General features: G+C 34.2%; 1 protein-coding gene across 10 annotated transcripts in view; it reads right to left on the bottom strand.

The window, feature by feature from the left end:
• Nucleotides 1–5,490: 5,490 nt before the first annotated feature.
• Nucleotides 5,491–25,852, bottom strand: part of SLC16A7 (solute carrier family 16 member 7) — a 160,605-nt gene continuing 140,243 nt past the window's right edge. For all 10 annotated transcript variants that reach the window (XM_033440515.2, XM_033440518.2, XM_033440516.2 and 7 more), the window contains 3 exons: nucleotides 18,303–18,446; nucleotides 13,758–14,576; nucleotides 5,491–7,287 (listed from right to left, as the gene is read on the bottom strand). In XM_033440515.2, the coding sequence (XP_033296406.1) occupies nucleotides 7,013–7,287; nucleotides 13,758–14,576; nucleotides 18,303–18,446 (1,238 nt within the window). In that variant the 3' untranslated portion in view covers nucleotides 5,491–7,012. The remainder of the gene's footprint in view (nucleotides 7,288–13,757; nucleotides 14,577–18,302; nucleotides 18,447–25,852) is intronic.

Genomic DNA, 25,852 nt, shown 5'->3' with positions numbered 1-25,852 from the left:
AGATGGTATCTCTAAAATAAAAGAAACTGTAGTCTTACTGTTGCCAGACACCTGTTGTAGATTTCAGTATTGTTTAAGTAGGTGAAATGACCATTTAGAAAGCAAGAACTTTTGAGATAGATTTTATTCTATTCTATTAACTCATCCTCAGATTCTTAGATCAAAAAATATGGTGGGGGTCTTCCCTTCTCCTCAAGGTTACACAATAGCGAAAATTTCTCACAAATTAATAATTTAGCAAACTTGTATTGCACACTCTGTGCTCTGGCATTATACTTTTAGAAAAGAAGTGAGTGAATAATGCTTCTAAAACAAAATATGAACATAAGCAAAATAAAAGGAATTAATGGAATATGGACACATGGATTCTATAAACAGGTTACTGCTGAGTATTATTTTAATGACTTACATATTGCTATAACAACAGATATTGTGCAAAATCATTCATCCCAGTAGTTATTATGTCCAATTCACTTAGAATTATCTGCTGTGGGAATCAGCAAATATTTTTCAAATTACATTTATAAACGTCATTTTGCAAAGGATGATTCAATTAGGAGAAATGTATTCATTTTGGAAATAAAGGATTTATCAAGTAAGATTAGAATATGTGTTTCCAAGAAATATGTATTTAGCCTATAGAATTCACTATTACAAATAGGATGGCTAATGGAGAAAAAAAGTGGGTTAGAAGTTAAAAGACCTGGTTCTATTTCCAAGACTGCATTTACTCAGAGGACATGTATATGTTTAGGCAAAGACCTTACCTGCTCTAGTCTTATTCTGTCAAAATGCAGATATCTAACAAACCTAACTTTAATATATCAAAACAAAAATGCAATACAAATCAAAACACAATTACATATAATGCTTAGAAAATAAACATTTTAGTTTACATGTCCTTTCTCACTAAATCCAGAAATATTCATGCTTTAGTTAGAAATAGAAAGCATGTGGCAGAAAAATAAAGTCCATTAAATAATATATCAGAAACCTGTACTCAAATGAACAAGTTATATAAACTGAGTTTAACTGAAAAACTTTTTTTTTAAGATGCATATAAATGTAAAACTAAAAACTCAGAATAAAACACTTAGAATATGTTTGAAAATTTCACCCTGAAATTCATATGCAATAAGAATCCCATTCTTTTGTTCATCTGAACAGAACTTTTTACTGACTTATGTCTTAATAGAATGTTGAATACCAATGTTTTCATACAGAGCTCTCTAGCTTATTTTGCCATATTTGAATTTGAAACAAAAAAAAATTTTCTTTTTACCATGTAAAGAAAAATATTTGCTGATATGGTAATGAATTTATGGTCACAGAATCATAGTCTACTGAAATACTCCTGAATATTACTCACCTTATTAACAAGTACATATGAAGACTGAAAAACATGGAGATTATGCAAGTAGTGGAGATATAACTAAACCCACCAAAGAAACAAAAATGCTGCACTAAAAATGTCCATAATTAGATAAAAAATGCTAAAGAAGTTGACCTAGACATTATGAAAAATGATGAAAAAAAATAATTTTTAAAAATTATTTTAAAAAACAAGCATAGGGAAAAAAAGGAGGGGAGGAAGGTACATAGCATGGGGTTGGGATGGGATAAATAATTTGGTCTAAAAGTTTTCATATGTCCCACTAAAGTAAAAAATTATTTTTTGCAATATTCCTTTTCCTCTTAAAGTAGAGACCTAAAGTTATGATTCTCATTGCTATAATAATTCTTTCATGAACTGAACATAAGTGAACTAAAGTGAAGGCAAAGCAGAAGACTAAGATAGACCAGATCATAGGACCTTGAAGCATTAAAACCTAAAGTTGTACAATTTGATAACAAAGAAGAGAAAATCAGAGCTACAAAAGAGAATGTGAACTCAGCAAATTATTCATTTTTTAAAAACTATCAATAAAGATAGTTTGTGATTTTGATTATACAGGCATTATAATTAATTACTAATAATTGGGCTTTTCAGGTTTTAAGTGCATTTCTCAAATGTGAGATCGTGCACATAAATATGTAGAAATCAAAACCTAAAAAATAAGGATGAGTAAAGATTTAATTTCAATTTTTATCTCAATGATTTTGATGCTTTTTGGTATTGTGAATTGTCATGGCAAGAATCTAGTTGTTATAATGTATCTGTGATGTAATTGCATTGAAAGAGCCTACAGGATGACATATAATGATGCTATGCTGTGATGGTAAGATTTGTTTCTCAAAATTTCGGCACTTTAAGAGAGTTACAAACATCCAGAATAGTAAATGTCAAGGACAGGAAGATCGATTTTTCTAGATTCTTAAAAGTCATATTCAGTTATCTATTTATCATGCATAAGGAAGATTCATAATAACAAAAACTCTTCTAGAATATAAGCACCCTCCTTATCCAGGAAACCTCAAGCCTACAGTCACATGAGTTCCCTTACTGGTGAAGATGAGTGGTCTTAGCCAAAAGTATACACTGATGACTCCAGGAACATGGTCATTGCTGCAAACCCAATATATAGGACCAGATGCAGCATGAGTGACTTTGTGAAAGATGTATGACATTAGAAGTGCACCATCTGAAATAGAGCTAAAGAGAACAATATTCTAAGGATGCCAAAAGTCTAGAAGAAGAAGACAAAAGCAATGGCATTTGTTCTCTCTGTAGAACAAAGGGACGGAAAGGAGAATAACAATCCAGATGTTCAGGAAACTTGAAAAATTAGTTACAGTGTAGTGGCAGTTGGATTAAGTGATGCAAATAAATATATACTGTGTAGATGAACCAAATCTTTTGTATCTCATAAGATTTTTACAAATTTTTGGTAGGTTGGGATAATCCTATAAGTGAGAATCACTATAATTCTGAACATAATGTTTCATAGTAAGTACTTTTAATTTTTGAGTCATAATAAGTAGCAACTAATATGGGAATTACTTATCCATAAAGAAAATAGCATTTTTCCTCTAAACCCAACCTAAGGGAAAATATATTATGCCTGAGTCATATAAATATTTCATTATTTTTATTAAAAAAAGTCACATTGAAGCAATTACAGCTATTATATAATCATTACCATTATTTGGGATAATTTGCATTGGTTAGAAAAGCAGGCAAATTGAAATTATATATTCAGGTTATAGCAAATGCAGTCTCTAATAAACACTAAATAAATCATAATACAGATTGCAGTTGAATCTAATTGGTTTACCACAGTGTTTAATTTTTTTGTATCTATATTTTATCTACCATTGTATCTACAGCTTCTAGGGGGAGGTGACATGGCAGTGAACACCCTAGGGGCTCTTTCTGCTTTTAAGTAAACCTGAGTTTTTCTTCTGGTTCTGTCACATACTACCTTTTAACTTTGGGTAATTTGTGAACTTCTTTGTATATCTGTTTTTTGTTTTGTTTCACTCATCTATTATATCAGGCCAATAGCCTCTACCTATGATTCTATTTGAATATTAAATAGGCAAAATGCAGGAAACATAAATATCCATTCCCTTCCCACTTCACATCCTTTTTCCCTATTAATTTGAGCCTAACAATCATGATTATTTTGTTTTATTAAAAGCCTGCAACATTGTACATATAAGAGGGTTTTTTTAAAAGGTATTTTTGGATGGAAAATAAGTTTCAACTAACTGATTATCTCTACATTTTATAACATCAATATAAAAACTTACATTTTCAGCATACGTCTTATGGTCTTTTTTTTCTGCCATGTACAGCCAGAGACGGATGAGTAAAAAATACCTAGATTTTTAAAGTGTACATTCAAATATATCAAACCAAATTATTTTACTTATTTCCTAGTGTCCAGGGGAGACCCATGAGATAAGGTGGTTAGAACTTGGTACTAAAGAAGTGAAATTTATGAGCCATGTCAATTTACACTGAGAAAACATCCTGTCTTCCAATGTGAAGGACACCAGAACCTGACCCAACTGCCTCTTAAATGTGTGCTGGTTGGCTCCAAAAAGGATCAAGAAAGAGGATGGGCATGTGTCAGGACATGTCTATATCCCATATTGCATTCATAAATTAGTGAAGGAACATTTAAGATTAAATGGTGAAAAATACGAGGAGTCTTGTTATCACAAATGGAAAAATACTTAAACTAGCCAGTGATCATGAATTATTTTGGTACCCAGGTTTATGATAACCTTCCTTCTGCACAATTCCATAACAGAAAAATGGACTGAAAGGTATTTTAATGGTTTCTGACTTTGCTTCACGGTGTCTTGATCATCTTAAACCTGTCATTCCCTTGGGGAAGAAATACTTTCTGACTAATCATTAATTGTTGCAGAAAGCCAACTATATTTTCTCCTTCGTTTAGGCAACTTTATAATAATAAATGTTCTAGGTTGATATTTTCTTCTCAATCTCTGAAAGATTCTGTTCAAGCAACAAATATTCTAACAAGTTCAAGAGATTTGGGAGAGTAAACAACTTGAAACATTTATTTTACCCTGAAACAATTCTGAAAACTGTATGTGAGTTTATATCACTGTTTCAAGTGTGTTGTGATTTAACTTTCAACATTTATGTATAGGAATTAAGAGGCATACATATTTGTAACTATGTGCAGTGCTACTGTCAGGCATGACTATACATCATGTCATGTGCTTTGAATGTGCAATTTCACTTCCCTTTCTTTTTTTTTTTTATTTTTTTTTATTTTTTATTTTTTATTTTATTTTATTTTATTTTATTTTTTTCCTTTCTTTTTTTAACAATTTAATATAATCAGTGTTAGGAATGAAAAGTTAAAGAAGATGATCAAAGAGCAATAGAACAAATACAAATTGGTTTTGACTTGACAAGAACCTCATCAGCAAGTAAATAAACCTCCTTCCATGGAGAAAGCCACTGGAATGCACCCACCAGCAGGTGATAAAAAGGACTATGCCTTAGCCCTAAAACCCCATGATCATTACTTGTCCCAGAGGTCTATTATCTATATTAATTTAAATGTGTATCTTCAGAGAATTCAAGGCACTTTTTGGGAAACATTTAAGATTGGAAAGCTACTGAACAATTTATGATGTCACACTTTTTATGACAAGTCATAGTTGAATACAAACGCTAATAATATGAAAATAGCTCATTCAAGACTCAAGATTGGGTGAAACTAAATTAAGAACAAATATATATTGTCACATTTTCCCTGATTTATTTACCTATGGTATTGGCACATATTGTTTTAGTTAATATTTTAAAAATACAAATATCTTTATGTAAAAAAGTGAATGTTATTTGAAATATGGAATTTTATATAGCTTGCTAAACATAAGCCACATGCTTAAACAGTGCCTAAAGTTTACAAATCAAATCCCTAGTGTTAACTATCACAAATGCTTGGAATCCAAGCGCAATCCTAAAGGAAATAAGAATAGCACCTGCCTCTATTGCAATAATAATAGTAAGAAGAACGGCAGATTCCTTTTGACATCTTAAGAATGACATTACTTCAATAATCAAGAACTAAATTCTTTTTATTAATCATGACCTTAATTTAAACTTCAGATTTATAAAGGTGAATATTTATAACTTTATATCTAACGTATAAATTCTTTCTTGTTTAAAAGTACTTACTCAAAATGGTATTTATAGTTCTGAATGCACAGATCTATCATATGCCTCTGTATTCAAGAGTGATTCAGTCCCAAATGTTTTCATATAGTTATGAAAATGAGAAACTGCTAAATTAACCTGGGTTGGCATGTTGCAGGCTTCTTTCTCTCAAGTTATAAACTAAATCTACACTTTCCAAGTATATATCAAATCATACACAACCTCCAGTTCTAGAAGCCGTTTTTAAGTCTCCTGGTTTAGTTATGCTCGCAGGCAGCAGGAAAGCTTATCGGTAGAGGGCGGAATTTTCAAGTGCTACCTTTCCTATAATATGAGATATTTTCAGTGGCTGAGTAAAAAGCCTGTTTGGATTTCTGTTTTTTGCTTTTGCTTGTCATGGAGGAGAGGGAAATGAGAGAGCTTGGAGGGCTCACTATAAGCACCTCCCACTCTTAGCTTTACTCAGATGGATTACTGATAACAGTAACTCTCTGATCACCACTGTATGTTGGGAAAAATTAAAATTTTGCCTATGTGTAAGCCTGTCAACCAGGATTCCGGTTGATTCCACTTCGATGTCTCAGTATAACAGTGAGTCTGAATTGAGTTTGGTTAAAAGAAGTCCCTGATTACTTTCTGGATTACTAACTAAAATCCTTTTAAAATCAATAGACAGCTCATTGCTAGGAGTCATTTAGGCTTTTAATTTGATTTACATATTAGTAAATTCTGAAAATTATTTGAGGGTTCTATTCACTAGCACCAGGTACTTGTGGTCCTCCTCAAAGAAATCACGTGCATGCATGAATCAAATCAGACAATGCTCAGAAATAATAGTTTAAAATGGAGTTTTTTCAAATTTATTTCATATATGCATATGCTTTTTTTTTGCAGCAGTTAGTTGTATTTTCAAATTAAGGCCACCCTCATTTTCACCCATGTTCTTATCTTTAAAATCCACACTGTAAAGTAGTGTGTGAGTGTCAGTGTGTGTATGTTCGGGTAAAATTCATTTCCTTCAATTCCATTTCACCCTTTAATATCAAATAAAAAATGAAATGTGGAGAGGATAGTCTTAACAGGATTAAACATACTCCTTCTAACTACTTAATCCAGTGGTTTGGGATTCAGATCTCTATAACCAAGATGGAAGTCACTGGAAGACTTTAAAATCATTTTAACCACCGCAGCCAGAGTCATGTATGGACATAAGCCCATTGCATGAATTCTTTATATGCATAATCTCAAATTTTAACTGCCCAAATAAATTTTACAAAACAAACTTTTTTAAATTTTGCCATTAAGGAAAATCTCTTTTCCATACTTACTTATGACTCCTCATTTCAACTAAAAACCTTCTAATATGTTGGAAAAAAAATACTCGTAAGAAAGTCATAAACACTGAAATGAGAGATGTGATTCTTGTTAGATATTAGTTTCTCTTTCTGAGGGATTAACCCCTGATCCTTTTGCCGTTTGACTTTTGACACTAACATCAGGACTTTTAGATGGCTTCAAGGATTCAGATTCTTGGGACTCAGGTGTATGTGTTGTCTTCGTTGTCTCTTTCAGCTTTTCCTTTGCGAGCAGTCTGTAGTTGATAGCATTGCCAATGAGCAGCCACACGCTGGCTAGGACTACAATAGCTCCACAGGCCACATACATGTATTTATATTGTCCAGTTTCATCCACCAGTTTACCTAAGAGACAAAGAATGTCTTTTAAGACAGCATAATAAATCAGCCATAAAATGTTAACATTTGCAAATAAATTCTTCTCCACACTGCATATCTATTTCTTATTTAAGTTAATACTAAATGAGAGTTTAATAAAGAAAAAAATATTCTAGATTATGACTTCCACATATGCATAGTAAAGGCATTTACAGGCACATTCTGCATTATATTACTAGTATATTAAGTTTATTGAAAATTACTACCCTCAATAAAAGTGTACAACCAAGATAAGCTAGGTATATATGTGTTTGTGTATATATCCATAGATACATAAATGTGTGAGATACATTTTTAAACCTACATGTGTAGAAATACATATACGTATTTACAAATGTAAACATATATATGAATAGATTTATAGCATACATATTGAGATTGCTTCAACCTTTCCACATTTACTATCTTTTCGATAAAGAGGAAAAATTACATTCTTTAGGAGAAATTCAGAGGCTTTTATAAGGTTCCTAGTGGGGGTAATATTTACTAAATGCTTTCTCTATGCCTAGCACTAGGCTAAATGCTTTATTTGTAATTTTGCATTCAATCCTTACAAGATCACTACGCAGTAATTTGACCATGGTTACGCAGCCAGTGAGTGAGTGGCAGGATCTGGGCTCTAACCAGTGTGTCTGCATCTTGTATTCTTAACTACTCTGTAAAATGGCTTCACCAAACCTCTTGGTTAAGTGTCATGTCACTTTTTAGGCTAATCACAGTTTTCCACTTTGTCTGAATCTAAATTATTAAGGCCAAACTAATCAGGAAGAAAGTTTTTGTTCCATTTGATTTTTTTTTTTTTAAACATCTTTATTGGGGTATAATTGCTTTACAATGGTGTGTTAGTTTCTGCTTTATAACAAAGTGAATCAGTTATACATATACATATGTTCCCATATCTCTTCCCTCTTGCGTCTCCCTCCCTCCCACCCTCCCTATCCCACCCCTCCAGGCTGTCACAAAGCACCAAGCCAATATCCCTGTACCATGCGGCTGCTTCCAACTAGCTATCTACCTTACTACGTTTGTTAGTGTGTATATGTCCATGACTCTCTCTCGCCCTGTCACAGCTCACCCTTCCCCCTCCCCATAACCTCAAGTCCGTTCTCTAGGAGGTCTGCGTCTTTATTCCTGCCTTACCCCTAGGTTCTTCAGGACATTTTTTTTTTCTTAAATTCCATATCCATTTGATATTGAGAACATTGAAAACCAAGCCTGCTGCCATATAATTGCAAAGCTTACTGACTTTTAAACACGCTTCAGTTTATACTGTTTGTACTTAGTTTTGCCTCTTGCTTATGCAGGCATCTAATTCTTAACAATAATTCTGGCAAAATTTAGTATACACAAATCCATATTATTTATCATATGCATATTCCAGGTGATTCTGAAATACACCTATTTGTTTAGTCAGAATTTCCATCATTCTGGCTTCCCAGGTGAATTCTATCAAACATTTAGAGAAGAGCTAGCACCCATCCTCCTCAAACTCTTCCAAAAAATTGCAGAGGAAGAAACACTCCCAAACTCATTCTATGAGGCCATCACCCTGATACCAAAACCAGACAGAGATACTACAAAAACAGAAAATTACAGACCAATATCACTGATGAATATAGACGCAAAAATCCTCAACAAAATACTAGCAAACAGGATCCAACAGCACATTAAAAGGATCATACACTATGATCAAGTGGGATTTATCCCAGGGATGCAAGGATTCTTCAATATATTCAAATCAATCAATGTGATACACCATATTAACAAATGGAAGAATAAAAACCACATGATCATCTCAAGAGATGCAGAAAAAGCTTTTGACAAAACTCAACACCCATTTATGATAAAAACTCTCCAGAAAGTGGGCATAGAGGGAACCTACCTCAACATAATAAAGGCCATATACGACAAACCCACAGCAGACATCATTCTCAATGGTGAAAACCTGAAAGCATTTCCACTAAGATCAGGAAAAAGACAAGGATGTCCACTCTTACCACTACTATTCAACATAGTTTTGGAAGTCCTAGCCACGGTAATCAGAGAAAAAAAAGAAATAAAAGGAATACAAATTGGAAAAGAAGAAGTAAAACTGTCACTGTTTGCAGATGACATGATACTATACATAGAGAATCCTAAAGATGCCACCAGAAAACTACTAGAGCTAATCAATGAATCTGGTAAAGTTGCAGGATACAAAATTAATGCACAGAAATCTCTTGCATTCCTATACACTAATGATGAAAAACCTGAAAGAAATTAAGGAAACCCTCCCATTTACCACTGCAACAAAAAGAATAAAATACCTAGGAATAAACCTACCTAGGGAGACAAAAGACCTGTATGCAGAAACCTATAAAACACTGATGAAAGAAATTAAAGATGATACAAACAGATGGAGAGATATACCATGTTCTTGGATCGGAATAATCAATATTGTGAAAATGACTATACTACCCAAAGCAATCTACAGATTCAATGCAATCCTTATCAAATTACCAATGGCATTTTTTAGGGAAGTAGAACAAAAAATCTTAAAATTTGTATGGAGACACAAAATACCCTGAATAGCCAAAGCAGTCTTGAGGGAAAAAAACGGGGCTTGAGGAATCAGACTTCCTGACTTCAGACTATACTACAAAGCCACAGTAATCAAGACAACATGGTACTGGCACTAAAACAGAAACATAGATCAATGGAACAAGATAGAAAGCCCAGAGATAAACCCATGCACCTATGGTCAACTAATCTATGACAAAGGAGGCAAGGATATACAATGGAGAAAAGACAGTCTCTTCAGTAAGTGGTGCTGGGAAAACTGGACAGCTACATTTAAAAGAATGAAATTATAACACTCCCTAACACATAAACAAAAATAAACTCAAAATGGATTAGAGACCTAAATGTAAGACTGAACACTATAAAACTCTTAGAGGAAAACATAGGAAGAACACCCTTTGACATAAATCACAGCAAGATCTATTTTGATCCACCTCCTAGACTAATGGAAATAAAAACAAAAATAAACAAATGGGACCTAATGAAACTTCAAAGCTTTTGCACAGCAAAGGAAACCATAAACAAGACGAAAAGACATCCCTCCGAATGGGAGAAAATATTCACAAATGAATCAATGGACGAAGGATTAATCTCCAAAATATACAAACAGCTCATTCAGCTCAATATTAAAAAAACAAACAATGCAGTCCAAAAATGGGCAGAAAACCTAAATAGACATTTCTCCAAAGAAGACATACAGATGGCCAAGAAGCACATGAAAAGCTGCTCAGCATCACTAATTACTAGAGAAATGCAAATCAAAACTACAGTGAGGTATCACCTCACACCAGTTAGAATGGGCATCATCAGAAAATCTACAAACAACAAATGCTGGAGCGGGTGTGGAGAAAAGGGAACCCTGTTGCACTGTTGGTGGGAATGTAAATTGATACAGCCACTATGGAGAACAGTATGGAGGTTCCTTAAAACACTAAAAATAGAATAACCATAAGATCCAGCAATCCCACTACTGGGCATATAGCCAGAGAAAACCATAATTCAAAAAGACACATGCACCGCAATGTTCATTGCAGCACTATTTATAATAGCCAGGTCATGGAAGCAACCTAAATGCCTATCGACAGACGAATGGATAAAGAGGATGTGGTAATATATACAATGGAATATTACTCAGCCATAAAAAGGAACAAAATTGGGTCATTTGTTGAGACGTGGATGGATCTAGAGACTGTCATACAGAGTGAAGTAAGTCAGATAGAGAAAAACAAATATCGTATGTTAATGCATGTATGTGGATCCTAGAAAAATGGTACAGATGAACCGGTTTGCAGGGCAGAAGCTGAGACACAGATGTAGAGAACAAACGTATGGACAGCAAGTGGGGAAAGCCGTGGGGGGGTGGGGATGGTGGTGTGATGAATTGGGCGATTGGGTTTAACATGTATACACTGATGTGTATAAAATTGATAACTAATAAGAACCTGCTGTATAAAAAAATAAATAAAATAAAATAAAAAAAATAATAATTTCCATCACTCTGACAAGAATCTAGTTAGTGGCTTGTTATTAAATTTAGCTACTTGTGAAATTATTTACTTCAACAAAGTTTTCTGCTTTAATTAGGTAAATGTTAGAATGGACTTATTGGAGTTAATTTGAGTAAGTACGATATATACATAAAAAACAGAACAAAAATTGTGTAATTTAATTTTCCATTCTAACTTTAGTCAAATATTCCTATTCATACAATGATTATTACATATCTAAATACAAAAACATTAGGTCTTTTGCCCCATCAGAATTATATCATCACTTTGTATTGCCAAATCAACATAGTTTCTAAATGTTTTGGGAATTTTTAGCATCAAGAAAGCAGATATGATTTCCAGAACTAAAGTTTCAGCTCTTTTTGAATGTAGCAGTGGAAGTTCGAGTTGAAAAAAATAAAAATAAAAATCATGCTCTCCCTGCCTTTCACTGTTGTACTAACAAGACTAGTAGCAGCAGCAGCAACTGTGTAAGAAGTAACTGCAACAACAGCGATTCATTCGAAAGTATTTATTGAGTGCCTACTATAAGCCAGATGCCATGCTAGCAGTGACTGAATGCTATAGAGGAAAAGCCAGTCTAAAAGTCAAGGAATATCAGGGATAACAGAAGGCAGAAACAGGATTAAAAAAAGGCTACTCTGTTATGGCTATAGCCTGAAAGCTTCAACAATGAGCCTCAAATCAATTACTGCCACTGATCCCACTGGTGCAATAGTTTGGCAATATTAACAAAATAAGCCCTCAAGGATACTGAAATTGATGTAAATATTATTAAAATAGGTCTCAGCCCAGGTAGAAATGGCCAAATCAGATTCATTCATTTCCATAGCACCCATCCACTATGCCTATTGAGCTGACTTGATATTTTTTCATCCCACCATGGCTGGTGAAATAGATTTTTCTCTGTTGATACTAAGAATTTTATTGGTAATGAATAGACTTCTAAAACCCATTTGGTAAAACTAATTCTGTATGAAAAGATAGGCATATATTGGCCAAAATGAATAAGACCTACTGGCTTCATTCACTTTGAAAATTGTTTTGGTGCCCTGGCATATCTATAATGAGAGATATACCATCCAAAGCATCTGTACTAGATACCAGAGGACAGTCCTGGTGGACAGAAAAAGTCAACAACTATACCACTCATTCCTGACCAAATGAAAAGCAAAAGGTAAATGTCAATGGTGCCTTAAGATTAACAATTTAAGCATGAATTTTCCCACTTTCAAAATGATTCCTTGATGTCATGTAGGAAGACTTTAAACACTGATTTTAAATACACGAAAAAAATTTATGTTTAGCCCAGCAATTATTGTGACCATTAGGGGGCAGGCCAAGAGGTCTAAGTAAATACCTACATTTAGCATTAACTAAAGCAATGCTATACAGTGATTACTGAAAAAGACTGGGCAACAAAAAGTATTTAATATTTATAACATTTAAGTCTAACACTAAACAAAGTCTTAACTTCAAAAATGAACTTATACATATGTCTTTACTCAGTATCCTTACTACATAATTTAGCATAGAGATTTTTTTATAGGCATCACTGACGGTATTTTAGATCTTAAAATCTAAAGGTAATTGTTATAAATATGGAATATAAGTATCTGATCAAGAAAATGACTTTGAATGAATTCCCTTCATTCTTGCATTCCTAGTCATATATTCCAATTAGTGATATTATAAAAGTATTCCTTCCTTAAGCATGTAACAAATTCTATATTAATATAACCAATAAGAAAACAGGGGCTTCTCTGGTGGCGCAGTGGTTGAGAGTCCGCCTGCCGATGCAGGGGACGCGGGTTCGTGCCCCGGTCTGGGAAGATCCCACATGCCGCGGAGCGGCTGGGCCCGTGAGCCATGGCCGCTGAGCCTGTGCGTCCGGAGCCTGTGCTCCGCAACGGGAGAGGCCACAACAGTGAGAGACCCGCATACCACAAAAAAAAAAAAAAAACAGATCTTGACCTTTTGAGAGCATTACTTCAAATTTTTGACTCATTTTAATAAAAAAGAAGAGAAATCTGTTTATCAATGATAAAATAAAGTGGAATTTTATTTTTATGATATATTTTTTAAAAACACAAAACAAGTTGATATAGGTAAAAACCTGAAAATTATGCTAATTATCAGTCTAATTTAAATTCTTAAGTTCATAACTCCAGGCTCTGAATGAAATTTTTGTCTAAAATAGACTAATTAGGAAATTTAAAAACACATAGTAAAGGCTAAAATTAACACACCACAGTCTTTTAGGCAATTAGTATCTATTATTACAAACCACATTTTACACTACAAAAGAAGTCTTGGTTAGTGGATATTAATTTTATGCTTTTTGCTTTCCTTGATGAGAAATATTCTTACCAGCAAGAGGAGGACCAAGAAGGACGGGGCAACACTCCACAACTGTGACGAGACCCACAGCACTGGAAAATCTTTGAGCGCCAACAAGGTCCATGAGACTTTCAAAGAGGATACTGCTAACGCTCCCAAATCCAAGGCCAAAAAATACAGCATACACCACCAGGCTTGTGTAGTCCTCAGCCAACGGGCACAGGAGATGACACACTCCATTGAACAAAATCGCAAAACTGAAGAAGTACTGGATTCGGGGTCGGATTAATTTGGAGTTTGCAATGAATCCTACAGTAGGTCTGGCAAACATATCAACAAAAGCCATAACAGACAGCAAGAAAGCTGCAGAATATTCATCAATTCCTTTGTCTTTAGCATATGGAGCCAAGAATATAATGGGGGCAAAGAACCCCAGAAACATAATGACATTTCCAGATAAGTATATCAGAAATCCCCTGTGCTTAAAAAGAGAGAAATCTAAATACTTATCAATTTTTGCGCATATTGATTTCTTCCTATGTCTTTTCTTCATGCCTGGATCAGTCACTTTTTCACCAGCCTTTTGTTTAGACTTCTTAGTAGTTAGTTTGGGTCCAACAGGTCTCATAAGGGACCCAGCCACACAGGAGTTCAACAGTAAACCTCCCAAAATCAAGAAGCTTCCTTTCCAGCCATAAGTATTAAAGAGGTACTGATTGAAAGGAGCCAGTGTACTTAGGAAAACAGGACTTCCTGCCATTGCGAGGCCACTCGCCATAGGCCGTTTCTTATAGAAGTACTTGCCAAGGATTGTTAAGGCGGGTTGCAGGTTGAAGGCTAGACCTAAACCTAAAAAAAACAAAAGGAAGAAAAACACAAACACATTATGCCACTCAAAAGAAATTACTCCTCAAAATGTACATTCAAGTGAAAATGGCAGAAGTAAAAATGCAACAGCACGTAGTAATTTTTAATAATTATGTATTATCAATAGGATGGCACGTAAACAAAAAGGTTCTCATAACTGGACACCTGAGAGGCATGACAGGTTCATATTCCTTTCTTTTTAAAACACAAAAATAAAACCAAGAACTTCTACTTCTGTTGCAATAATCATAGAATAGGTTGAAACCGGGACAGAATTCATTCGTTCTTAGTTACAATCACTTAATTCCACAAACAAATTAACCTCTCTCTATATTTATATACACATATAGAGAATAAATATCTTCCTTGTGGGTAAGAGTGCATTTAAAATGTGAATACTTTCTTTCAGAGTGGAATAGAGTGAACAGACTAAAAAAGTTGTCATTTATAAATAATCTTAGGTCTCCCAGAGATATTTCTTTCAAAGCTATGCAAATAATAAAAAAGAGTAATCAATTCATGCCATCGATTTCATGCTCTTTATCCCTCACATTCCACATTTCATGACTACAGAGGTACATGCGTATTAACTAAAAACTAAGTAACTTTTGTTTTGCTTGAAACATATTCTCATTTCAGGGATTAAAGCTGATTGTTTATATGAGTCAAAAGTTTCTACTGTTTCTAGGGACACCTTGACAGTGTTGAGTATTGCCTTTGAGAAATGAATTACTTCTTATAGCTCTCCAAGGTACTATTTGGCAACAGAAACAAATGTTTGTTTAAAAAGTAAATACAATTGATTTATACAAACTGTTGATACCTCTCTTTCCCCTTTAGCCTGGGCATTATTCTGCATTATTTTAGGATCTATAGAAGTAGGAATTCTTCTGCATTTACCAGTTTATGTAAATTGAGACAGTATTGCAAATTGGTTAAGTATTAAGATTCTGGAACACTGAGTTCTGAGTACAAGTACTTACTGCACACCTCTAATACAAATTAATACAAATAGTTGTATTAAATATTTGTAATAGGGTTTCTAAAAACTGACAAGAAGGAACCAAGAACATGCTTTGGAGAGTGACAGGGCAGTGTGCTCTCTGATTCTACCTCAGCCATACTTGTGATGTATGCAGAATGAGTGTAATTAGATCCAACATTTAAATAATAAAACTATGGGCAGCAGCTTGTAAGTGGAAGAACACAAATTAAAACCCAGGAATTGAGTTTCCAAGTTCAAATTTCTTTACCTTAAGCCATCCTCCCTGCCTGTGCCCCCATTCTGTCACCGGGAATTTTGCTTTCAGATGTTAATGCCAGTTCTCCTTAGGAGATTGTGGGCATCTATTTCCTGTCTGGCATATGGTAAAAGGAACAGGAGATTTGAAATCAAAAGATCTAAATCTGGGCATCCCTGGTGGTGCAGTGGTTGAGAGTCCGCCTGCCGATGCAGGGGACGCGGGTTCGTGCCCCGGTCTGGGAAGATCCCACATGCCGCGGAGCGGCTGGGCCCGTGAGCCATGGCCGCTGAGCCTGCGCGTCCGGAGCCTGTGCTCCGCAACGGGAGAGGCCACAACAGTGAAAGGCCCGCCTACCGCAAAAAAAAAAAGATCTAAATCTGCCTCGACTACTTACCTACGTGTACTACTGGGTAAATACTTAGTCTTGAGTTCCAATTCCGTCAATAACAAAAAAGGATTTTGCTAAAATCGAGTAAGGTTTAGAACTTTAAGATGTTATATAATGATGATGTGATTATTATTATATGCTAATATTTATTTAAAAGTGACAAAATGCTGGGTACTCTCTGTAAAGTACCATATATTCATTTTTTACATTAATCATGACAACAACTCCCAAAGGAAAGAGGTATTATTTTCCCATTTTAAAGACAGAGAGACTGAGGCATAAGGGGGTTTATTTATCCATGATCACACGGCTCATGTGTGCGGAGTCAGGTTTAAAAGCTAGACCTGTCTGATTTCAGATACCAATAAGTTTTGGCTGATAATGACTTAAGATAAATCCCTTATAGGTATATTTAATGGCTGACTAGAAGCACCAAAAGCCGTTAAGGCCCAAAGGAAGGGAACTGAAGTTAGAATAACATAAAATGCTATTGTTATTTGTGACACAGTAACATCAAAACCATCTTTTCCCTAATACATCTACTTGTGGGCCCAGCCTGAATTCTATGGCCAAGTGACATATGGCTGACCCTTGAACAGTGTGGGGTTTAGGAGGGCCCACTCTCTGCATAGCTAAAAATCTATGTATCATTTATAGCCATCTCTCCTCAGGATTCAACCAAACATGGATCCATGGATCGTGTAGTACCGTGGACCCCTGCAGTTCAAACCCATGTTGTTCAAGGTCACCTGTATGTAGTATTTCTGCACAAAGGAAAGGGCATTCACTCCACCATGACAATTCTTAGATATAAGAAGATTCTCATTTAAAATGTCAAAGGAGGGACTTCCCTGGTGATCCAGTGGTTAAGAATCCGCCTTCCAATGCAGGGGATGCGGGTTTGATCCCTGGTCGGGGAACTAAGATCCCACATGCCACAGGGCAACTAAGCCCGCAGGCCACAACTACTGAGCCCGTGTGCTGTAGAGCCCGCATGACACAACTAGAGAGAAGCCCACGCGCCATAATGAAGAGCCCGTGCACCACAATGAAAGATCCTGCATACCGCAACTGAGATCTGACACAGCCAAATAAATAAATAAATATTTTAAAAAATGTCAAAGGTGTTTTACCATATCAAAAAAGAAGAGAGTTGTCCATAGGTTGTAAAGAGAAAGATTTTAACATCACTATTACTGTAGGCTTTAATACATCTAATTTTTTAATCAAATAATACATTAATGCAAGGTTAGACTGATCTAAAGTCATAAAAAGAGAAATACATTTACCTTTTTATCTGTGGGCAAAAGGAAATGGTTCAATTTCTTTATATGTTGAAGTCTAATTTTTCTTAAAATTCTGAGTGTGGATTTGTGTAATGCAATTTACTGCTGAGGCTAATAAAGATAGTATTTTCCAAATGTACATATGCAGGTCAGCTAGCGCCTACCGACATGCATGAGAAGCAACTATAATCAAGTGACGGGATGTCATTTTAAAATATTTGTCTTTAGTGGCAAATGTGCCTTTCAGAGCTTCTAAACAGAATCCTTTAGTAAGAAAAAGAAGGGATATCCATGCAGAGCTCTACCACTCATCAAAATACAGGCAACAACAATTCTATTGTTAAAGCTAATCAGTGAATCCAGGAAATATCTTTTTGGCACCATTTTTAACCTAGTATGAGTGATAAGTCAGACACTAATAGTAATAAGTAATGAAAATATTTTCTTTAATGAAGCTATTTATATGCCAGGAAGTCTGTGTCCACAAGTCTGGCTGAATATTAAATGTTGAAACTGTAAAAACAAACCAAAGAGGTTTTCTTTTTGACATTTACATCATAACACATAACATGTCTGATAACTTGCTGTTTCCATTGCTTGAAATTTGATTGGCCAGCCTATAGCCAGTATTTTGATGTACCAGAGGACATTACTTTAAGATAGCGTCTGATATAAAAAAGAAATTCAAAGGAAACAATAAGAATGTTCTATTGCTTGTGCTTCTGACAGAGCTTTGTAAACAACAGGGACTGTTAAGAAGAAAATAAGATGAAAACAAAACTTGACTTACCACAAATGAATCCCATGGTGATGTAAAGCTCTATTACGCTGGTACTAAAAGAGGCTGTGACCATTCCCAAACAGCATAACAAACCTCCTACCATCACCACTGGCCGGCTACCGTATTTATTCACCAAAACACTACTTATGGGACCTGAGGTAGAGAGGACATTAAGAAATATTCAGTTGCTGGGTTATTATTTATTTATTATTCGTAACATTTGTTAATTTTGAAATTTGAGAAAGCACATTTTAATGATTAAAGAAAAATATTAGGTCACATGGAATATCATGAAAACTTTTTAATACTTTCCAATCAATTTGACTGGTTATCTTTACCCATATATATACAAGCACATAAAATAATAAATTAGAATTGTTTAACACAGAGTTTGTTAGGACCATAATTATTCAACTTTTGATGGAAAAGTTTTTCAACAGGACATAGCTAAACTGCCTAAATATCCTAATAAATGCAGGTAAATTTACCTAACAAAAATCTAGGGATTATATAAATGACTTGTCTGTTAGAATTTTATTTTCTAGAATAATGTATGTTTGTACACACACATATGTCCTTAATTGCAGCTGAATTTTTTTTATTATACTCCACTGTGACTTTTCTTTAATACTATATTTTTTTTATTCTAAGTCACCAACTGTTTACATACCTCATTATATTAGAAATGAGGATGTCTTACACTGATGGTCTCTTAACAATTCCTGTCCATCGGGGGGCAGTCATAGGTAGTATGTTGCTACCATGGCTTAGGTATGCTTGAATTTGGTTGTTATTTCTGTGGCTTGGTTAGATAATGGAAATTCCTCATATTTCAGTCAGACCATTTAAGGACCATTTGAAAAAGGAAATGAATATGAATCCTGATTGTTGTTTGAAAAAGCTTCTGTTGATACATTCCGGTAAGGTCAAGAAAGTACCACCATCGAAATTTACAGAACGGGTGCAGCAGTTTAGATAGAACTGCCGGAGAAAATGGCGGCTCTCTCTATTAAGACAGGCTGCCTCACCAGCAAAGGGAAAAATCTTAATGTGGGAAACATGAACATCGAGCGCTCTGACTCAAAACGTACTGTAGAAGAGCTAGATACTAAACAGGATGAAGTTTTAGGAATGCCTTATGCAATGTATTTAACATACATTTTCTGATATATTTGTATGTGTGTGTGTGCACATATAAATATTCAGGAGTGATTAAAATGATTAAAATAATCTATGTCTAAAAAAGCTCTTTTAGTAATTATAAAATAAAAATCTAAATATTAAGAAAGAGTTGGTGTGTCTTATTTTAACGTGCAGCATTTTTTTCTTTAGTGGTACTTCATAAAATAGTGGTGCAACTTAACAATCGAGGCTATCTTAGATTCTTTGAAAGTCTGTATACCACTTTATAAGACCTGTCCAAGTGTGAATTATTTGCTTTGACATTTCCTTCTTAACTTAAAATTATATTTCATCTGAAACTAGGGGCACTGCTTTGAGGAAAAAAATTACATTAGGTCAGAATTCTCAGTCCAATTTTTAGCCTAGAAAAAATTAACTAATTTTTAGTTAATATTAAAACTTAAAAATTTGCATTTCATTTGAGAGCTTCTACATGGATGGTATTTAAAACACATTGAGATTCAGTTGTCAATACAACCTTATTCTTTCACACAACTATACTTAATATTTTTATTCTTTACCTATAAATATAAATACTCGTGGCCAGTCTTTAATATTACTCCACAATATCTTTTGAAAGGATATCGATAATAACACATAATTTTAGAAAAAGAACTCAAAAACAAAATACCACATTTTGCATTTAATATCAAACAAAATAAACCTAAAAAGGGCCATATATAAGACAGCTCTATAAGAACAGCAGGGTTAGAGGAAAAAAATCAATGAAAATTGTACAAGGTGATGTGAAAAGAATAGAATTCTGTCCCTAATATGGTAAAACTCATCTGAAGAAATTATATATATACATAATATATATTATTATATATAAAATATAGTTATTTATTATAACATATACATTGGTTTAGGAAATAAACATTTTAATTAAAAGCATGAAGTTAAATTCAAATAGCCTTTCTGAGAGCGGGAGAGTCAGAATCAATTGATTAGCTTGATTAATTACTGAATTTAGGTGTCAATTCCTTGTCTTAAAACTACTTAACCAATTCAGTTCAACTCAGATCAGTTCAATGCAGTATTTCTTGAGCTCCTGGTATAAAGCCAGTTGACAGACTCCAAGGATAAAATAATAAAAGCACAAATATAATCCTGAATGCATTATTTTCCAGAGGAAAAAATAATCAACAAAGTTATTTTAAGAACTGTGATGGATGCTTTGATAAATACTAGATTATCAGAATGAATTCAAACGCATTTATCAATACTTGGACTAATAACAATTTCTTCCCAGTATCACTGATATTACATATGATATTACATATTCCATTTTCTACGTGATGCCCGCATAACTAACAAACTGATTACTATATTCTATAAATGTGTTTGCCTAAATAGTGTAAATTTAAATTTGAAAATAGTCTATGAATCACAACCTCATTTGCAATGTATGGGAAATAATTATAGCTATAGATTGGGACAACCACGTCAAAGCTGTGTCCCATTACTGTGACTGATTAAGAGTAGCCACTAAAGACAACATTGAGAGGTGTTGGCACTTCTTTTGAGCAAGCTTTGATAAATTCTACAGTGGTATCAGTCAAGATGCAATGAGAGTTCTAATTTTAACAAGTAACTTTATTTTAAATTATATATCTTAGTTAAATGATATCCTGTAAGGGATATGTTTACATAATTATGTGTAATCTTTTTCTAGCACAAAAAAGATATACTTCATAAGTGATTTATTTAGAAATAATCAACACTCCATACCCCTTAATATTAAATGCTTATAAAATGTCATAAATTATTTCTACTTTGTAATAGTTGTGGAGGCAAAATTAAAATTATGATACAGAATAAAATAAGCTTATTTTGTAAAAAATCTCTAAATGCTTAATATTAGCCCGAGGAGACATCTAACATTAGATGTAAAACACAACACCATCTGACATCTCTCTCCGACCTTAAAAGCAACTCGGTTTATTGTATTAACAAGAAAAATGAAGTTTCAAGGAAATAAATTCTCATCACACATGATTTTTTTGTGGGTTTTTTTTTTTTTTTTGTGGTACGCGGGCCTCTCACTGTTGTGGCCTCTCGAGTTGCGGAGCACAGGCTCCGGACGCACAGGCTAAGCGACCATGGCTCACGGGCCCAGCCGCTCCGCGGCATGTGGGATCTTCCCGGACCTGGGCACGAACCCGTGTCCCCTGCACCGGCAGGCGGACTCTCAACCACTGCGCCACCAGGGAAGCCCCTCCAAGTATTCTTTGTGCACATTTTATATAAGTTCTAGCATGTTATAAAGTTCCATGGAGTAGTAACAATTAGTATTCTCTACTTATTCCAGAGTATAAATAGTCATCATCAGAGAAATCATAACATATTTAAGTGAGTCCTCCCTTGGCTAACACTCTTTGTTATTGATTGTGCTTCCATTTTCTCCTACTTCCTCTTTTGGGAGAACATTGATTCCTTCCAGGAATCTGCTTTTTACTGTGCAGCCACGTGCTCAGAGAATTAAACTCTGTATTGAGGTGGGAGTCACTCCTGATTGACTAAGACAGCCAATCATGGTAATCTCATTCCCTTCTCCACTGACTGTGTTAGGGCTGGGTTTAGGACACAGTTCTGGCCAGTGAGTGGAAATCTATTAGCAATTTCTGGGAACAGTTTTCCTTTGCTTAAAAGGAGTTACCAGGAAATCCCTAAATGTTGTCTCATTTGCATATGTTGCCTTGAACCACAACAGCCATCCTGTGAACAGAAAGAGAGCTGGCCTGAAGAAAAAGCTGAAACACAGAAGCTATCAGTTCCAAGAGTATCACAGTAGACTTGGAACCCGAATGATGCCATTCTATGGTTACCCTATATTTAAAATTCTTATTAAATGAGGTAATGTGTTTAGTTAGTGTGGAAGGCTATTGAGTATTCACCTTGAAAGCATCCCAGCAGATAAACCTGTAGTAAAATAGATGACTTTTCCTTAAATATTGTGGTATAATGATTTGGAAATACCAAGAATAATTAGAATAAAAAGGTTTGGTTCAATCACATGTCCAACTGAGAAGCTGTTGTTCAATTTTACTTTGAAGAATTGGGTATTTTGTTCGATAGCTTGTTTTACAGGTTTCCTGAAATAAGTGGCATGCAAATTTATTGCATTACACACATTCATAAATTAAATGAGAGTTTTAAGTTGACAAGGGTTTATTGGTGTTCTGAACTTCATGGCGATTTAAATAAAATATGACATTGTCTTTGTGTTTAGCTTACATTTAACCTCTTTACACAAACTATCTTCACACACACACACACACAGACACACACTCTCACACACACTTAATTCACAATACAATTTTTTAAAAGGTTAAGAATGGTCTTTGAAGTCTCATTATTTACAATTAATTGTGGGGCATATACTTTCTAATCTATGTAACTTTGCTGTTAATCCAGAAGACAATATTATCCAAAAAAGCTACATTAAGACATTTTATATCTTTTGGCATCATCTAGAACCTCTATGGTTGGATCCAGCTATATTAGTGTTCACAAAGCAAGCGTAAATGAATGAATGAAAAAGCCCCATTTTTAACAAATAAACTGTGTATGTTCTGAATGAGGAAACAACAAGCTCCAGAAAATACCATATGCTACTTGTAGCAACAGCACCTGCAGTGAAGACACGCAGAAAGAGAATTAACTGGATATATGAGATGCAAACACTGGTTTTCAGAAGCAAACATCACAATACTCCAGGAAAAGAGAAAGGTATTTGTAGTATATTTTGATTTTAAAAAGATTTTTAAAAATCTTATACAGAATGTAGGAAATAATATAAAAAACAAAGGAGTAACTGTAAACATCTAGAAATATGTGTTTAGATTGAGAAGTATATTAATCATTTGATACAGAAAAGGGAGAAGTTAGACAAATACAAAATAAGTTTAATATCACTAAAATAGAAGCCAAGTGTGGATTTTTGGAGTAGAAATGGAAACTCAAGAGAAGAGGGATAATACAGATGAGGAAGTTAAAACTAGAGTCGTGAATAGTAACCCAAAGAAGGGACAAGACGGGCAAATGTGTAACACCTGAGATACTTGATAGGCATGAGAATCAAATCTCAGAAAATGAAGATTTTTTTATGGAAAAATATGAAAAAGGAGTATCTCTAAGCATGGATAGATGCAGATAAGGTAATTAAATCAATGTGCTAAAGTATAAAGAACAGAGAATATGTTAGAGAAAAGCAGAATAATGGAAATATAAACCCACTTCTCCAAAACAAACAAAAGTATGTTTTTCAAAAGTTAATGAATTTGACATAAATTCTGAGGGTTTCTAAGAACAGATTAGAATAGATTATTAAAGGAATTTTTATGAAAATCTAGAATAAGAAACTATGATCACCCAGCATGTTTATCAACTAAAGCTAAAATCATTTCTTTCTGTACATTCATGTCAAAGAAATACAGACAATAGCACATTCAATCTTTTCAAGACATTTTACCATATCCCTAATGAAATTCTAACACACAACATGGAAAATACAGGTTGAATTTAGGACTAATAGATATATTAGGAGAACGGTAATGATTAATATTAACCTAGATTATAGGAAGTGTTCTGTGGTCCACCAATTAATATTGGCAAGTCCCACCCAGGTCAACATCCTTGTGCTGACTTGAAGTAACAGAGATCTTGTGACTACCAAAAGCAAAAACAAAACAGAAAAACAAAAACTCCACCTACATTATCAGAGGTGATTTTAAAAAACTGTATGTATTTAAGGTGTACAACATGTTTTGATATGTGTATACATTGTGAAATGGCTACCATAGTCAAGCTAATTAAATACCCATCACCTCACATAGTTACTGTTTGAGTGTGTGTGCGTGTGTGGTGAGAACACCTGAGATCTACTCTCTTAGCAAATTTGAAGTGTACAATACCTTATTATTAACTAAGTCACCATGTGATGTATTAGATCTCCAGAATTATTCAACTTGTAATGGAAAGTTGGTACCCTTGACCAACATCTCATTTCCTCCATTCTCCTAAGCCCCTGGCAACCCCCGTTCCACTCTGCTTCTATGAGTCCAACTTTTTCAGATTCCACATATAAGTGAGATCGTGCAGTATTTGTCTTTCTATGCCTGGCTTCACTAAGCACAATGTCCTGCAGGTTCATCCATGCTGTTGCATATGACAGGATTTCCCTCTTTTGTAGGCTGGATAATATTCCATTTTATATATATGCCACATTTTCTATATCTATTCATCCATTAATGGACACTTAGGTTGGCTACTGTGAATAATACAATGAACATGAGAGTGCAGATATCTCTTTGAGATAGTGACTTTATTTCCTTCAGATATGTACCCAAAAGTGGGATTACTGGATCATATGGTAGCTCCATTTTAAATTTTTTGAGGAACTTCCATATTGTTTTCCATAATGCCTATAACAATTTACATTCCCACCAGCAGTATACAAGGGTTCCCTTTTCTCCACATTCTCACAAGCATTTATTATTTCTTGTCTTTTTGATAACAAACATTCTAAGGGTTGTGAGATAATATCATTGTGATTTTGATATACTTTTTTTTCCATCAGAGCTTCTTAACTGAGATAAAATCTATTCTTTGTAGGGGACAGTTGGCAATGTTAGAGAACACATCTGTTTTCATTAGAATTTGGAGCACTTTTAATGTTTGATGGATGGGATCAGAGATGTTAATCTTCCTGCAATGTGCAAGATCCATAACACAAAGAATTGTCCAAACCCAAATTCCATTAAGCTCCCACTGAAATACTCTGGGCTAGATAAATAGAAGTGGATTATTTGAAGAGGAGGTTATTTCACACATGAACACTTGATATAATGTTATATAAGGAACGGTTGAAAAAAATGTATATATTTATCTTGGATAAAGATGATTTAGGAAAAACAATAGCTTTCTTTCATTATCTGAAAAAGTTTCAATTGAGAGTTAGTAGACAGGACAAAAGTTAGAGAAGGTTGATTTTTGTATAGGAAAGATATTTTAAATTATTTGAAAGGGAGTTACTTGGCCTTAAACTGTTCAAGCAGAAGTATGTGACCACATGTTAAGAATATTGTAGAGGGACTTAAGAACTGAAGGTTGGTTAGACATTTATGTTTTTTCAATCAAGATTTTCAAATAGAATTTTAAAATATGTTAGTAATAAAAGCTATAATTTAAAATATGTTAAACTATAAATTTCTTATATGACTAATTTGGATCTAGTTTTGAAACAGTTTTTAAGTTTAATTGCTATGGTGCCTACCAGAGCGGCTTACACTTCTTAAAAAAATAATGCACATTACTTATCAAAAATTGTTTCCTACAATAAATAGGCAATCTTTAGTTTCATTATTAGGTAAAGT

This window comes from Orcinus orca, chromosome 11, assembly GCF_937001465.1.
Source record: "Orcinus orca chromosome 11, mOrcOrc1.1, whole genome shotgun sequence".
Classification (NCBI taxonomy): Eukaryota; Metazoa; Chordata; class Mammalia; order Artiodactyla; family Delphinidae; genus Orcinus; species Orcinus orca.
Note: the sequence above shows the minus strand (reverse complement) of the source record. Positions and strands in the feature narration are given on the sequence as shown.